Source organism: Panthera leo, chromosome C2 (genome assembly GCF_018350215.1).
Source record: "Panthera leo isolate Ple1 chromosome C2, P.leo_Ple1_pat1.1, whole genome shotgun sequence".
Lineage (NCBI taxonomy): Eukaryota > Metazoa > Chordata > Mammalia > Carnivora > Felidae > Panthera > Panthera leo.
The window spans coordinates 107649423-107667933 of NC_056687.1; the positions used below are offsets into that span (position 1 = coordinate 107649423).

At 36.2% G+C, this 18511-nt stretch overlaps 1 protein-coding gene across 10 annotated transcripts in view; it reads right to left on the reverse strand.

Moving 5' to 3' along the window:
* The window catches only part of LEKR1 (leucine, glutamate and lysine rich 1), a 225671-nt gene that overhangs the window by 70599 nt on the left and 136561 nt on the right, over positions 1–18511 (reverse strand). For all 10 annotated transcript variants that reach the window (XM_042955500.1, XM_042955499.1, XM_042955501.1 and 7 more), the window contains 2 exons: positions 17608–17685; positions 17069–17272 (listed from right to left, as the gene is read on the reverse strand). In XM_042955500.1, the coding sequence (XP_042811434.1) occupies positions 17069–17272; positions 17608–17685 (282 nt within the window). The remainder of the gene's footprint in view (positions 1–17068; positions 17273–17607; positions 17686–18511) is intronic.

An 18511-nucleotide genomic window follows, 5' to 3' on the forward strand; every position in this document is an offset into this window, starting at 1 on the left:
CTCAATGGATTCCAAGCAACATAAATAAAAATAAATCTCCCATCTGGGCATCTGGTAGTGCACTTGAAGAACATCAAAGTTAAAGAGATCTTAAAAGAAGCGAGAGAAAAAAAATCCATTATCTTCAAAGGAGCCCATTCTCCAACACAAACAAAGGAAGTCAGACAGCAAAATAATATGTTCAAAATCTTATGAGAAAAGAACCACCAACTAAAGTTGGGTACCCAGCAAAGCTATCTTTCAGAATGAGACTGAAATAAAATATGCTCAGACAAAATTGGAGGGTTTACTACCAGCTAAAGGACCTTTAACTAAAGAACCTTCTAAAGAATATGCTTTACAGGAAGAGATAAGATCTCAGAAGGAAGGTGAGGTATGCAAGAAGAGATGGTAAGCAAAGAAACTGGCAAACTCAGATGCAAGGAAGACTTCTTGGGCACGTGATCAAGACGGTTGTACAGGGCCCAATTTCAGAAGGGGGTCCTGTGCTTCGGATTTAATGCGTTATGGTCACTCTCAAGAAATTCTTAATAATTTTATCTTTTAATTTTTTTTTATGTGAGGCCTGATGGGACAACTGAGCATGTACCAAGGTCATGGAGCTTTGGCTCACATATAGTTGTACCTCCTGCCACCTCCCTGCCTCTCCGGAATGGTTCTCCAGCCCCTGCTCCTCAGCCTTTGCCCAGAATCTGCTGCCTTCCTCTGCTTTGAGTGTGGGCCCAGGTTGAGGCACTGGTATGGGGAGAGTGGGGGTTGGCCACCCTGGGCACAGGGTGCTTATGAAAGCCTGCATCCACTCCACGATTCCCCCATGCCCAAGGGAGCACAACATTCAATAGTCATCAAGAAAACACCATGTCAGATTGAAAGAGAGACTGTGAAGGCAGGGACAAAGCTTCTTTGTAGCTTTTTGAACAAGAGCCCCACATTTTCATTTTGTACTGGGTCCTGAAAATTATGTAGCCAGCCTTGCGTGTAGGTAATTGTAAGCAAATATCTATATAAAAATAATAGTTTTGAATATGTATAATTAGTGGGGCTAACAAAAGGATAGAATTAGAACACTAGACAAAACTACATACTGTATGTCAGGATTCCAACAGTAAGAACTCAAGTGTTCTTTGGTCTTTGCATGATTCAAGGGGAGTTTGAGATATTAATTTTAGACTTTATTAAGTATGTATGGTAAAATTTCAAAAGTAAACACTAAAAGAATAGAAATAGAATATACCATTAGATGAAAAGCACAAAGAAAATAAACAAAACTCCAACAATACCCCTCCATCCAAAGGCCCCAAAGGTAGAAACAGTGCAGAAAAAAAAGTGAAAAGATGAAACTTTAAAGTAACAATGATAGTAACGGTAAATAAATTAAACTCGCAAGTTAAAAAAGAGAAACAGACTTGATCAACAAACAAATCTGAGCTATATGTTCTTTATAAGAGACTTTCCTAAAACATAAGGACATGGAAAGATTTCCTTATTATTATTATTATTGTTTTGGAAAAGATGTAACAGGGAAATATTAAAAGAAAAGAAGTATGCAATTATATTGATATCAGACAGGGTAAACTTTAAGACAAAATCATTCTGGGCTTATAATAATAACAGGTTAATTCACCATAAATAGTCTAAATTTATATGCACCTGTTAAAACAACCTCAAAATATATAAAGCAAAATTTATAGGACTGTAAGGAGAAATTGTCAAAACCATACTATAGTGGTAGATTTCAATACAGGTCCATCAGACTGTAAGTCTGTCTCTGGGACCATCATAAAAAAGCCACGGAAATGTATACCACACAACTCCAGGCTATTATGTGAGTGGCCTTCCTGTAATGTGTAATGCAGCAACCCAAGGTCAAGCAGAAAAATAATTCAATAAAAATAGAGGATTTTAACAATGCAAATAAGATTGGTTTAATATATATATATATACATACACACCCAATTAGTAGAAAAAACACACAATTATTTTCCAGCTCACATGGAATTGATTACATCCATCCTAGGCCAGAAAGTAAATTGCAGCAAATTTCAAACAATTGTTGCCCGATTAACCTGATATAGTCCAATATGGTAGCCACTTGCCAGATGTAGCTTCTAAGCACTTAAAGTGTAACTGGTTCAAATAAGGATGTACCTAAACTTAAAATGCACACCAGATTTGAAATCTATGATATCTGTGATAATTTTTAAAGATGATTACATATTTAAACTATAATTTGGATATAGTGAGCTAAGTAAAATATATTAAGATAGATTTTACCTGTTTTTCCTTTAATGTGGTAATTAAAAAGTTTTAAATTACATATGTGTTTCACTTTATACTACTGAACAGCACTGTTACAATCCATATTCTCAGAAAACAAACCCCCATAATAAAATATATGTAAAATATGTCCACGTATTTGACAATTAAAAAATGTATTTCTGAATTACCCATGGGTCAAGTAAAAAATCATAACTGATATTTCAAAATACTTAGAATTGGACAATAATGAAATTGCTATATATCAGAACTTACAGAATACAGGTAAAACAGGAAGGATACTGTGGTATACTTTAGAATACAGATGCAGAAATGAATGCTTTTCAACTACATGTACCATAATGGACAAATCCTAGAAACATAACCTTGAGCACAAAGAAAAAAAAAACATTGGGTAATACATGATTTTATTTCTATGAAGATAAAATATATGCAAAGTCTAACTTTTTAAAGGAATATAAACATACTATGTTACTTGGTAAAAGTATAAAGTGAAGCAAAGAAACATCAGGTTTTATCTGTAGGTTTTTATAGATGTTCTTTATCCATTTGAGGAAGTTCCCTTCTATGCCTAGTTTGTTGAGAACCACAAAATTCAAGCTGGTGTTTTCCGCTGGGGAATGGGGCACTGTAAGTGGAATTGGGGAGAAGCACAAAGGGACTTCAAAGCTAACGGTAAGGTTCTTTTTCCTAAACTGTGAGTGGTTGATACATAGATGTTCATTGTATTACTTCTTTATACTTTATACCTATGTTAACCTTCTTTGTAGCTACTCAATATTTATAAAAACACTATTAGTGATAAAGCCTGAGCACAGCGTAGATTCAGTATGCAGAGGAAAAGGAATCAAAGGGAAAGACTAAGGTGAAGGAACGGGCAGGTGACTAGTAGGGTGAGGTTTACTATCAGCTATGCACACTAGGGACAAGGGACAGAGGTGAATTAGGAAGGCAGGATCCCTGTCCAAATGGTGCTCAAAATCCAGTAATGTAAAAGGAAGATTTATCTTTCAAAGTGTGGGGTGCACCCAGAAGATTCTGATGCTTGCTTAGCAATCTCTAAGCTGAAGCAGAAGAAACAAAGAATGAGGACAGCAAAAGATTACATTAAAAAGGTCATTTGTTCTCAGTCCTTAAGAGTCTCTTATGGTTTGCCTCCCTCTCTGTACCTTTTTTTTTTTTTTTTTTGGTGATGGGAATTGAGGAGAGCACTTGTTGGGATGAGCACTGTGAGGTGGTGTATGGAAACCAATTTGACAATAAATCATATTTTAAAAAAATAAATAAAATCTCTGGAAAGCTAAAAAAAAACAAAAAAACAAAAAAACAGCTCAATTGTGGCTTTCTTCCAAATATGTGGACATTCCTGTCTCCCTTACAGACTCATCTTCCTGTACTTGTCATTTAAATGTTCGTGTTCCTCAGCACTTTTTCCTCTCAATTCTTTCCCTACATGATCTTATCCATTCGTATGCTTGAAATGCAGTCTAGATGCTGACAATTCCCCAATTTTATCTGTTGCTCACATCTATTCTCTGAGTATCTGACTCATGAATCCAACTCACCATCTGACTACTCTATATTTCAGAGACATCTCAAACATATCTGTAACTCAGAGGCTTAAAGTACTAGAGTATATTTTTTGCTCATGTTATGTGTCATCTGCTACTCTGCTCCACCTGGTTGTTCCAGGATATAGTGCAAGAAACAACTCTTAACCCAGGAATGCTATTTTTCATGGCAGATGGAAAAGAAAAATCTCCAAAACATTGGATTTAAAGTCTTCTACTCAGAATTGGTGCATTCTCTCACATTTCAGTGGCAAAAACAAGTTAAGTGGCCAAGTCTGGTGGCAGTCAGGCATGGATAGTATAGACCTCCCACCGGGAGGTGCACACGGGGTAGACCCTCTCCATCACAACTCGGAAATCCCCCTGGAAGCCACTGTGAGGATCTCTACCCTGGAGGTGGGGCATATCCCTTCTTAGATGGTGGTTCATTTTTACTGCTGAATAGTATTTTATTGTATTGATACACCACAATTTTAGATTTTAAATTTAGATCTATGATATATTTCAGATTTATACATATTTCATAGTATGAAGCAAATTTCATTTTTTTGTACATGCATATACAATTGTTCCAGCACCAACAGTTTCAAAATACTATCCTTTCTCCAATGAACTGTTTTGGTAGACATGTAGTAAACCAATTAACCATATATGTGTGCCTATTTCTGGGTTCTCTATTCTGTTCCGCTGATGTATTTGTCTTTCTTAAGACTAATACCACACTGTCTTGAGTATATTTGTAGCTTTACAAGAAGTCTTGAAGTCAGACACTGACTTTGATCTTTTGACTATTCAGTTTTTTTTTCAAAGTTGATTTGGTTATTCCATGTGAATGTTGGTGCATTTCCATGTGAATTTTAGAATTAGCTTGTTAGCTTCTACAAAAAGTTCTGCTAGTGTTTTTATTGTGATTGCATTGAGTCAATAAATTAATTTGGTGATAACTACCCTTTTAATAATATTGGAGTCTTCTGTTCCATGAACATTATATATCTCCCCATTTATTTAGGTCCTCTTTAATTTCCCTCAGCAATGTTTGTAGTTTTCAGTGTACAGGTCTTGCCCATCTCTTGTTGGATTCATCCCTGAGTATTTCATGTGTTTTGAATTATTTTTGTAGATATTGCTTTTTAATTTCAATTGTTATCTGCAAATATATGGAAATTAACTTGACTTTGGGTATTTGTCTTTTTTCTTGAAACCTTACTAAGCTCACTTATCAGTTCTAGTGACTTCTTTTGTAGATTTCATAGGTTTTTTTTTTTTTAAATGTTAGTGAGCACATCCTCTGTGAATAGACAGTTTTATTCTTTCTTTCCAGTCTGATGCCTTTTTTTTTCACCTGATTGTACTGACTTAGAACCTTCAGCACAATCTTGAATAGAAGTGCTAACAGTGGATATTTTTCTTGATCCTGATCTTAAGAAGGGAGCATTTAGTCTTTCACCATTAAGTATGATGTTATCTGTAGGTTTTTTTAGATGCCTTGTATCACTTTGCTGAGATTTAAAAAAAAATCAGGAATAAGTGTGTTGTCAATTGTTCTTTTTTTTTTTGCTTCTATTGGCATAATAATTTTTCTTTTTTAGTATAATATATTAAATAACAGTGATTTGAGTTTTGATTGTTAACCCAATCTTGAATTCCTGGGATAATCCCCACATATTCACAATTTATTTTTTTATACATTGCTGGATTAAATTTGCTAAAATTTTGTCTAGAATTTTTGCATTTATGCTCATAAAGGATATTGGCTTATTAGTTTTCCTGTAATGTTTTTGTTAGGTTTTATTATCAGGGTAATATTGGCCTCATAAAATATATTAAGAACTATTCTTTCCCTTTCGATTTTCTGGAAGAGTTTAAGTAGAAGTAGTATTATTTCTTCATTAACGCTTGGTAAAATTCACCAATGAAGCTTTCTGGGCTAGAAGTTTTCTTTGTGGGAAAATTTTAAACTATAAATTCAGGTTATCTATTTCTTTTCCAGTGAACATTGGTAGTTTATGTTTAAAAATCTTCTGTTTCACCAGAGTTGTCAAAAGTAGTGGCATAAAGTTGTTTCTAATATTCTTTTATTATTATATTAATATATGAAGAATATATGGTAATGTTGCCTCTCCATTCCTCATACCAGTAAATTCTGTTTTTTTCCTGATCAATCTGGATTGAGATTTATTAAGTTTATAGATCTCAAAGGAACTAATTTTTTATATTCTATATTGTTTTTGTTTTCTAGGTCATTGATTTCTGCTCTGCTCTTTATTATTTAACTTTCTTATTTTGGATTTTGTTTGCTCTTCTTTTTGCAGTTTCTTAGGTGGGAGCTGAGACCTTTTTTTTCTTTTTTCACATTTATTGCTATAAACTTGCTCCCCAAAGTTTTGCTTTAGTGACATCCTACAAATGTTGATATTTCCATTTAGTTTAAAATGCTTTGTAATTTCCCTTCCAATATTTTCTTTTCCTATGTCTTATTTAGAATTGTGTTATAAAGTGTGCAAACATTTGGGGGATTTCCCAGACACTTTTCTGTTCTTTCTTTTTTTTTTTAGTGTTTATTTATTTTGAGAGAGAGAGACAGGGTGGGAGAAGGGTAGAAAGAGAGGAAGAGAGAGAATTCCAAGCAGGGAGAAGGATAGAAAGAGAGGGAGAGAAGAATTCCAAGCAGGGTCCATGGTCAGCATGGAGCTGGATGCAGGGATTGATCTCAGGACTTTGAGATCACAACCTGAACTGATATCAACAGTCAGATGCTTAACTGACTGAGTCACCCAGGTACCCCTCTATTATTTATTTCTAAGTTAACTACATTGTGACCAGAGAACACATTCTGTAGGATTTGATTTCTTTTAAACTTCTTTAGTTTTGCTTCATTGCCCAACCATATCTTGGTGAATATCTGTATGCCTTTGGGGAAAAAATATATATATTCTGCTGTTGTTGGGTGGGATGTTGTATAAATGTCAATTAGATTAAGTTGATTGTAAAGCTTAAGTATTCTATAGCCTTACTGATTTTTCTACCTGTTTTATCTATTGTTGTGAGAGGCTATTGGAATATCTAACAATGATCATGAACTTGTCTACTCCTTTCAGTTCTATCAGTTTTTGCTGCATGTATTTTTAAGCTCTGTTATTGTATGCATAAACATTTAGGATTGTTATGGCCTCCTGATGGATTGATTAACTTACCATTATGAAATGAATTTCTTTATTCCTGGTAATATTCTTTGTTCTAAAATCTACTTCATATGATATTAAAGCATTTCAGCTTTCTTTAGATTAGTGTCAGCCTGGTGTATATTTTTTTCATTCTTTTACTTTTAACTTGTGTCTTTACATCTAAAAGAAATTTCCTATAGGCAGTTTATAGTTGAATCTTACTTTTTTAAATACAACCTGATAATCTTTGGCTTTTAATTGGATTGTTTAGACAATTTACATTTAATTGAGTTGTTGATATGCTTATATCTATTGCCTTGCTCTTTGTTTCCTATTTGTCTCATCTGCTGTGTCCTTTTCCTTCCTTTTCTGCCTTCTTGTGGATTTTGCGTATGTCTTAGGATTCTATTTTATCTACTTTTTTTGTCTTACTAGCTATAAATTTTTGTTTAGGTTTATTTTAGTGGCTCCTAAGGGGTTAAAATAGCCATCTTTAACTTACCACAGTTGTAGTAGACTGAAAACTGCTTTCAATCCTGATCCACAGAGTCTGTAAACACGTTACTTTATATGCCAAGAGGGACTTTGCAGATGTGATTAAATTAAGGGTCTTGCGATGGGGAGATTATCCTGGATTATCTGGTTGTGCCCTAAATGTAATTACCAAGGTCTTTATAAGAGAAAGGCAAGATCACTAACATGGGGGAAGGTGATGATGTGACAAAGGAAGCAGAGATTAGATTCATGAGGCTAGGATCCAAAGAATGCCAGCAGCCTCTAAAAGCTGGAAGAGGCAAGGAATGGGGTCTCCCCTCTAGCCTCCAGAAAGAACCAACCCTAGTGACACCTTGATTTTAGTTCCTTAACACTCATTTGGACTTCTGACTGTAAGATAATAAGTTTGTGATGTTTTAAGCCACTAAATTGGAGGTTGTTATAGCAGCAATAGAAAACCAATGCCATAGTCTACCTTCAAGTGATATTATACAAGTTTAGGTATGAGATTAGAATCTGATAATAGTAAACTTAATCAAATAAGGAGCAGTAGCAAAGGAAACTGAAGCAGTACTTGACCTGGTTTTCAAAATGCCAGTATACAGAATGGATGTGGCTGGCCATCCACTTGTTAGAAGTAGCAGACAGCACAGTCTTGACAATTCACTCCATTTTATTTCTTAAGCCAGGTTTCCCATTTGAGAAGAGGTCTTACTGATTAGAAAATTCCAATGAGCATTTCCAGATGGGTGCCTGTTAGTACACTAGAAGTTACCTTTATTGTAAAATGGGTGGTGCTGAGTATTTGAGATGCTCAAATTTCAGTCTCTCTGGAGACACTTATAATTTAGATACCACCAAAAGCAGAATCCATTTCATATACATTCCTCTGATGGACCCAGTACAAAACACCGTTGCTGTTATGTTCCCTTTCAGAACAAAAACTGAGAAAGTCTGGTAAATTACAGACGCTAAAAAATAATAGGCCAAGGTTTAAACAATGTTAATGAAGTGATAATTATTCACTGAATTTTCATAGTTATGAAGTTCCCTATGACATTTCCAGAAAATACAAGATGTTTTCAGTGAACTCTTAGAAAAATTATGAACTTAAAGTCTGAAGTGGTAAGTTTGTTTGATATTTATGGCTATAGGAATGAGAAAGACTTTCAGATCTCTTTGATTCCTGCTGAACCTCTGATCCAGACTCTAAGAACCCTTGTATGATTCTTTAGTGGGACAAGGCAGAAAGAATAATCGTATATGACTGTACAAACACTTACTGCCCTTGGTTAGCATGAAACAGGCACTGACTAATGTATACGGAGATGATTACATGCGTGAAAAAGATAATCCTGATTCCAAAAATAAAAACCACAATTATGTGGTATACATGGAAGAGCTTATACATTGTTTAGGAATACAAACCCATTTTAAGACACTGATGAGGAAAAGACAAGCTTGTGTTGAAAGAAACTAAAAAGGATCAACTTTGACTCTCATGAGCTTTACTAGCGGAATGATAAGAAATAAAACATTGTTAGATGCATATTCCATATTTTCCCATGTTATAAAAAGCTGCAAATGTGTAGCCATCTAATTTCTTCTTCAGAACCAGTTCTAGAGATAAAGATACTTTAGAGTTACAGGAAACAATGCAGATTTAGGTCCTAAATTTAGATTTTACTAAGAATCCAATAAAGAAGATTATCACTAGAACCCAGCTGTTTGGACTGTATTCCCACCTCTGATTTTGGAGAAGTCAGAAGTTCTCTGGACCTGAGAGAAACACTGGGTGCTTTTGGGCTTTAAATCCTGCAATCAGGGGCTCAGTTGGTTAAGCATCCGACTCTTGATTTTGGCTCAGGTAATGATCTCACAGTTTGTGAGTTCGAGCCCTGTGTCAGGCTCTGTGCTGACAGTGAGGAGCCTGCTTGGGATTCTCTCTCTCCCTCTCTCTCTGTCCCTTCCCTGCTTGCACACATATTTTCTTACTTTCTCAAAATAAATACATAAACTTAGAAAAAAATCCTGCAATCAGTGGTTTAGTTGGGGTTAAATTAATTCTCATCCATACATCCATCTATCCAGCAAATATTTATTGAGTGTCTATTATGTATCAGGCACTGTTTTAGTCTCTGGTGAAGCAGTAGTTCTTTCTTGCCATTTTTTGATAATACATGAAGGCAATTCCCTAAGTTTTAGAAGAAACAAGATCCTGAAGTAGTAAATGACTATCTAAAGTGACACAAATCACAAGAGGCAATGCCAGCTCAAGCTCATACCAGCCTTGAGCTCCCTGCAGTATGTTATGCTGCCTTTGCTCTTCATATTGGAGAGAGAGGTGTGGCTATCTGTAGCATTCTACCCTGCAATTTCATGAAATATTGTTTAAAAATAACATCTCCGGAGTTGGCACAATAGGCAAATTAGGATCTCTAGCAATTAAGAGCATTTATTTTTAAAATTTTAACTTTAAAATTCTTAGACCCAAAAGAAAATGAGAATCTAATTTCATATATACATGCAAAAATCTAGATTCCCTTAATTGCAGTTAAAAACGTAACTGCAAACAAATGTCAAACCATAATGCCAAACGACAGCTTTAAATTCTATTTCACAAGTTGTTCTTTTAGAGATGTCTTCACATTGTCAATCAAAGAGATAATTTTGATTTTGCCACAACTCTTGCCTTAGTTAAAAGCAGTTAAGTCTGTGGTATCATAAAAAGTTTGGCAAGCCTCTTGTTCTAAGAGCTGCCGATAAGAAATCAGAGAAAGAGGGGAATCTCAGGAGAAAAGCATGACAAGGTTTATTATTTTAGAATGTTATTACTTAAAACATTTTGTTTCATAATACTTTAAACTAATAGGATAGCATCCAAATTGAATCACTCCATGGACTAATCTTTACAACTTGAAGAGTAAAGCAGATAATATTGAATTCAATAGACATTTAATAAATACCTACAGCACTGGTGCAGGGTATAAACATTAATAAGATATGATGCTTTAACGGGTTATCAACATAAGGAAGAATGAAAGAGAGGGAAATCGTTTTCTGAGCCCTTACAACCTACCAGGTATAATACGAGATGCTTCAATCTTCATGAGAAGATGGTTATCATTACTATCCTCATTTTACAGGTAAAGAAAAAGCCTTAAAGTGGCTAAGCTATCCAAACTTATCACTGGTAAAGTTGAGATTTAAACCTAAGTTTGCCTAACTCTAAAGTCCATTCTTTTATAGTAAGCCACAGTACCATGAAGTACCAGACCCTTTAAACACTCACTGCTCCTGAATCCTTTTTTTATATTCTATACTTCTCATTTTTTAACCTTCATGAAAATATGACAAGACTCATTAAGTAAACACTAAGTTTCTTGTCTTCTAAAATGTGTTGTGAGATGTTATTATTCTATTTTCATTTTGAAGATACAGCTCCACTTCTGATTTTGCCAAGACACTAGAGAATAGAAGACAAAAGCCACCATCTAATATTTACTGAGTGATTGGAAGAATCCTGAAAGATTGGAGGGTGGGGTAAGTGAGGAGAGGGGGTGAGGAGACACAAAGGGAGCACTCTGGGCTCTCCTGCTTTCTGCAAGGCTGGGAGTCCCCTGAAGGCTCAGTGTTACAACATGAGAAAGAAGTCACACAGAGAGAAGTGACAAAACAGCCCTTCAAGACAGATGCTGAGGGAACTACGGGAAGTGGAGATGGTTAATAAGGTGAGACACAATGAGCTTGATTTCTGTCTTTGCCAATTATGTGACCCTGAGTGAGAGATATAGCCTTGCTTACTCTTTCCTCATATGGAAACTGTGGAAAATGATACCTGCTTCACAGGTGAAGGCCCCAGCTCTGCTAGCCAGTGCCTTTGGGCAAATTTGGAAATGACCTCCCCTCTGGGAATTAGAGGTGAATTGGAAACCATACTCCCTCTGGGTGGGGACAGACCTAGAGACTGAAGGCTTGGTAAGGGGAGAGGGGAATGGCATACTTACTTACGCAAAAAAGCTGAGCTCCTTCCCCTGTGGCAAGTGGCTAGGACAGCAGAGTCCAGATTGGTTTTCAGATCCCTTACTCCTTCCACGGAGTGCCACATAACACTGCACAGCATCTCGCACAGGACATGATAACAGAAGCCCTTAGAGGGCTCCCCACAACCGTGATAACTATGGATTGTGTGTGAGAGAGTTTGAGAGGGAGGAAGGGAGAGGACAGGACGGGGAGAGGAAGAAAAGGAGGAGAGAGGGGAGAAAGAACATGAGGAAGCATCCATGTTTAATCATGGGGTCAGTCATTTACAGAAAAGTCGGAAACTCCATGAAACTACCCCCCTCCAAAATGTGCTAGATTTTGTGTATACTCTTCTGGGGAGAGGGTTTCTAGCTTTCAATTAAAAATGAACAAACAAACACCAAAGACAAAGAGAGAAAGGAGAGAACCCAGGAATTGTAAAGAAGTTAAGGTTACATGTGTGGGGGAGGGGGAATAAAACCCTTCCCTATAGCCTAAAAGATACCTGTCTGGAGGAACAAGGAACACTTAAATAAACTTCGCTTAAAATAGATAAAGAGCTAGATAAAGAGATACAGACCTATTTATTTCACGGAAGAATTTACACGTAAGCAACCTCCACCTAACTTTGGTTGAAACTAAGCTTTTCCTTCAACAATGTTCTTCACTAATCCCATCCTGTTACTGGCAAGTCAATCACAGGAAGTATTTTTCTATTTTTGCTCTTGGAACTTACCAAGATGGTGCTAATACAGCTCTTGGGACTGCATAGAGAGCTGTTATAGACAGCTGCGAGTTTCAGCAGTATGGTTGTAGCCCACATGTTAGTGCATAAATTTTTCTAAGTGTTATATGTGGGCAGTCTCCAAGCTTAAACACATATGTCCTTATAGAACGTATCTGTAAGCTGGTTATAGGGAATTCCAAACACATTTTACTGTAGAAATAAAATAAAATTCTATAAAATGGAATTAGGCCTACAGGCCGGCCCACAGAACCCTACTTGATCCACTATGGTCCTGAGGCAGTGTCACAAATGGATGGCTCTGGGCAGAGTTCTGGGTCTGGCTGATAAGACCTTGTAACCCAGAAGCATGAGAGCACAGAGCTGCCTTTGTACAGAATTTAGAAAACAGCTGTACTTTTCTCTGGTGCTGCCCACTGTACCTTGCTGCCTTCTTCCTCTTCCACAAAGGAGACCTCTCTCTCCAGCCTCAGTGTGTCTGTGACCAAGCTGGCCAGACCTCTACCCTCAGCATCTGTGATCTTGAAGCACCCACTTCTCTTCCTTCCAGTGGAGACTCTTCTCCTAACAAAGCCTCCTCAGCTGAGTGGAGGGAAGGGGAAGAAAGCAGTACCTCATTAAATAGATTTGTCCTCTCCATCAACTATTTCCTAGTCACCAACTCCTTTCTTGTCTCAAATTCAGTTCTACCAATTTTTTTCTAGGGTCAGTTTTGGCTTTTTACCCCTTCCTTTTCTCCTCTGCTGAAGCTACATAGCTTCTGAATTGCACGTTTTTCATAGTGGTCCTAGGGGAGTTCTGGCAGAGCTTCTGATATCAGTGGGGTGAGGGAGGAAGGGTAGCACATACGTGAGACCGCCTGAGTCTACGGAAGCACACGCTGTCACTGGGAGCAACCTGGGCTTTGGCCTTTGGAGAGCACATCTGGCAGCCTGGTTGGCTGCAGTCCTTCCATGACGGTGGTTTGGGACGTTGCTGTGCAGCCCATTTCCAGACACCGCCCAGTACTACTGAACAAGAAGCTCTGTGAGTGTTATCAAGCACTTCTATTTTAAAAGTTTTTCCTGAGCCCAGCTTCTTGTTTTGGAAGGACTTTCACATCTCCAACTGCTTAGGGACACCTCTATATAGAGGTCCCACTGGCACTTCAAATCAAAGCTTTAAGAGAAAATGTGCTCAGCTGAGAGACAGTTTACTACTGAAGGGAAGAAAGTGGACAGTGGAAAACCAAGTTCATACATGAACCTTAAGGAATATCTGCTGTCAGGGGATCAGAGGAGGGAATGGGAAAGAACCAAAACAGAGACAGAAAAGGGGCAGGTTAACAGGTTGGCCCTGTAGTCAAAGGAAGACCAAGTTTCAAGGCAGGTTTGGACAGCAGTGTCAAAAGCTTTCAAAAGGTCATTTTTCTTCAAGATAGGCTCTTCACGGGGCTTTCATGTGTCTACCCTTTGGCTCAACACAGAGTAAGCTCTGGCTGTTTTGCCATCATCCATTTGGTACAGACATTTAAATAACCCAGCAGAAACTAGCAGGGTGTGGGAGCTGAAGGCTTTCATTTTTCTCATGTCTGTTAGGTTTAACTATACATAAAATCCTTTTATTAATATAAAAACAGTAAATTACCTGACTTGCACCCACTGCTCAATTGCCACACCTCCACTCAGGACCCGAATGACCTTTCCACAGTGTCACTCCTCTGCTTAAATCCCTTCAATGGTTTCTTTTCATTGCATTGTAAATAATAGCCAAATCCATAAAGGCCAGAGAGATTCTGTCTGATTTGGCTCTCACCTGCCTCACTCACACTTGCTAGGCCTCCAGTCATACTGCCATTTCTGAGAACTCACCAAGCTTGTTCTTTGCTTATAAAGCTCTTCCTGGCTTTTGGCCTGGTAACTTTCACTTGGCTTCCTTTATATATCATCTCAGAAGTCACTTTTATGACTTCCTTTTACAAATCAGGCCCTTTTTCTATCAGTCTCAGCTACAATACCCTTTTCCTTACTTTATTTCCATTGTCACAATCTGTAATTATTCTAGTTAGCACTTCACTTTTTCTTTTACTATGTGTCTCATTAGAATGCAAGCTTCTTGAGGACAGGGATGTTTCAGACTTATTGTTATATCCCCAGAGTACATAGTACCTGGCATATAGTCAATGCTTAACAAACAACTGTTGACTAAATTACCCAAAGCAAGCCATTCATTCTATTTATTGAGTGGATATGTGTCATACTCTGAGGATACAACAGAGGACAAGGAAGACAAAATTTGAAGGTGGCCTAGGACAAAGAAAAAGGACATTTATGTCTAGGAGTAATCCTATGATAATATGTTAACTTACTGATCTATAAGCACATTTTTATTTCTGTTTTTAAAACACAGAAAAACATATACATCCAGGTGATTGTGTATTTCAAAGCAATCCCCCAAGAAAGTTCTATATTTAGTCTAATGATGCCGTCAATCCTCAAAACATTCATAAGACTGCCGTCTTCAAATTGCAGCCAGAGATAATTTAGTAAGCATAGAAAAAAAATTTAATTTTGATCCTACATGGTATTTCCCAGATCTTCCCTCCGTAGTCACTCAACATGCTTTCACTGAACATACTTATATGGTTTTAAAAAATCAAATTCATTCCTAAAGGGCAAAGATACATCATACAGAGAATATTCTAAAATATTTGCACTTAAGTCAGTCCTCAGAAAAGTGTTCCAGAGACGTCTGAACAAAGACAGGGTCTTTTCAATGACCACTATAAAGAAGATAGCAGTCATTCAGATAAGCAATGAAATCTAATTAATCGGACATCATTAGAAATGGGGTATTTTAGATGATACAGGGATATAAGAAAATTATTCAGATAACCAAAGTTATGAACAGAAGATTTAAACATTTTTTATTTATTTCATGGTATCTTAGGATATATGATTCTGTACTTTTTAAGCAGAGTATATGGCTGATTTTTATCTTTATCACTCACGGTTATCACGATGGTCATCAGTTATAAACCCATGTTATAAATATAGAAACAATTACAAATGTGTGTAGGGTTGTTTCTATCGTATATTGGGTCAAATTGCAATGTTTTTAAAATTTTAGTCTGCACTTATAGTTTTTTTCTCTTCTATGCATGGTCAATCTTTCAGCTGCCATTCCTTCTTGTTATTAGTAAACCTGGCTCTTACAAATTCCCTGCTTATGAAATTGCTGCTTCTAACATGCTATGGGCTGAGCAACTATGTAATTGTGAAATGGTAGAGGTGGTGGGGTGGAATGAAGAGTCATTTAACTATAAGGTATATGATATTTGCAAGAAGCAGATTATTGGTATGGTTGAATCAGGAAGAAATGCTGGGTAGCAATCAGCACTGCAGGTGTTCATCTTATCCTGGGATGGACCAGAGATAAGAATTATTCCCCTGTGAACTGGACAGATTCCTCCTAGCCTGAAGCAGAGACAGATAGGACCCAGGGCAAAGAGTTAATGAGAAAGTTCTGAGACAATTAACTTAATTCTAAGCTGCTTGCTAGCCACTCCCAGACTCTTCCTCTGGGGGCAAATTGCTATCCTTGTAAAGAACAACAACAACAACAAAATTATAAATCTTCTAAGTTAGAAACCCAATATGCATAAAATGAAATTAGCAAAACAAAAAATAAACCAAAAAAATTATAGGAAGAATGGAAAACAAACAGCCAATTTTGCCTTTTGTGCACAGAGAATAATATAAGACAAAAATTCTTGCCCTTATGGAACTTGTGTTCTTTTGGAATATAATAGTTATATCAATAAATGTAAATGGGATAATATCTCCCGTTAGACTTCCATATTTGATAAAACCTAATAAAATAAAGCCCCAAAATGTATGTTATATTATCAGATATACATTTAAAACAAAAGAATTCAAAAAGAATGAGTACAGACATACCAGGCAAATAAAAACAAAAAGAAAGAAAGAAAGCAGGGTTGAGATACGAAATACAAATAAGGTTAATTTAAAGACAAATTGGGGCGCCTGGGTGGCTCAGTCAGTTAAGCGGCCGACTTCGGCTCAGGTCATGATCTCGCGGTCCATGAGTTCGAGCCCCGCGTCGGGCTCTGTGCTGACAGCTCAGAACCTGGAGCCTGTTTCAGATTCTGTGTCTCCCTCTCTCTCTGCCCCTCCCCTGTTCATGCTCTGTCTCTCTCTGTCTCAAAAATAAATAAACGTTAAAAAAAAATTATATAAAAAAAAAAAAGACAAATTAACTGAGCAACAATATCTAGGATGACTAAATGAACATGCTTTTTAGTATCCCTTCACCACTTGAACACCAGATAACCAGAGTTATGTTTGTGGAGAGCCCTCAAGAAGAGGTACTGATAAATAACAGAGAAGAAAAGTAGGAGCTAATAAAAGGAAAAAGTGATACAAAAAGATGTTTCTGTGTCGCAAAGTGATAGAATCCACCAATTATTGGTCCAGGTGAAATTCGGTAGTATAAGTATCATACATGGTCCTTTCACACATTGATTCTTTTCAATAAAAATCTAACACTAAATACAATGTGGATTCCATCTCTATTTTCACTAGCTATATGACTTTAAGCATGTTCTTTAACCAATTGGGGCTTTAGTTTAATCACTAAAGGAGGTGGTTGGATGTGATGGCCTTTCATGTGAAATATTTCTTTAATCCTGTGATTCTACTGTTATTAGTATATGTAAGACTTTGATATTTCAAATATATGTGGAACATTGACTTAAACAAAATATTTTTGGAAGAAATTATTGTTGACTGCACCTTTCACTTTTCAGCGTTACAACCTCTTCCTTTGTCTGATGCAGAAGAGTTTTGGTTATCTGTAGTTCATTTTCTGCAAAGTTAATTCTTCTTTTTATGTCTTCTTCTTGTCTTTCTTTCGCAGTCAGTTCTTCCTGTAAAGTTTTATATATTTGTTGACAAGCTATTAAAGAATCCTCTTTCTCTTTAAGCAATCTGGTATGCCTAAAATGGAATAGGAAAAAAAATACACATTAGACACTATATTTTTATGTTTATCAAAGATATATGAAAATCTCATTTGAAACTAAAGACTATAATTTTAACTTAAAAATTTTTTTTCACACTAAGAAAATGGAGAGTTCTGTGGTATTAAAACTTTCCCATCTAGAAAGAGGCAAAATCAATGAACTTCAAGATATTATAAACTTAAATTAGGTACTCAATGTGTAAATAATACAATAAGAAAAACTAAGTACATTTCAAATAAAATGTTATTTAAAACATGATTTCAAATTTAATTATTAAAAATATTAATTTAAAATTTGCAGTGTATATACCGTGACTCAGAAATAATGGATTCAAACTTCAGTTTTCTAAGTTCTCTTTGACAGTCATCAGCTTCATTAGATTTATTCCTAAAATAATATGAAAGAAGTTCAAATATTTTATTTCAAAATAGTTCAAGTATAAATGTTTCCCTTTTTAAAAAACATGTTTTTCCTTTATTAATTTTCTTATTATCTTTATATCCTATTTGTGGTTATATATGCATACTTCCTTGAAGTTAGAAATATATAGTAAGGGTTTTTTTTTTCTTTGCCAAAAAAATTACCTGTAGTCCAACAATGTGTTTTTCTATATCATTTTATTTATCCGTAAAAAGAAATTTCTTAGCATATTTATATTATTATTTCTTTAAAGAAATAAATATTCAGGCTACTGCTATAATTGCTAAGTAGGCTCCTATCAGACTGATCTGCACATAAATAAAAAGTCTAAGCTTTGGACAACATTAAAAAGAAAAGCCCCTATTTGAAAGCATTGAAAAGTGAACAAAAGCAAGAAGATTCTGGAGGGAAGTTGACACCTTGAATGAGGTGACAGCATGGGGGTCAGATTTTCAAACCTGAGTCCCCAGTCTGCACCATGCAGAGGAACTGACATTCTGATAGAAAACACACTCAATCTGGCCTAAAGAAGGAGAGTACAGTGTTAGGGTCAACCATAATTGCTAGAAAGTTAGGAGTGAATCAAAACAGGAGAGAGCCAAAGACAGAGAGTCCCAATACTGCATAAAGATGCTACCCACACATCTGGCTGAGCCCTGAACTAAAAATGCACAGGGCAGACTCCAAGCAGCCTAAGATAAAAAAAAAATTAGAGATTTGAGCTGTTGCCCTAGAGACAGAGTTTACAGTCTAAAGCCAATCAAATTAACTGCCTGCTTAAAGCAACACTACT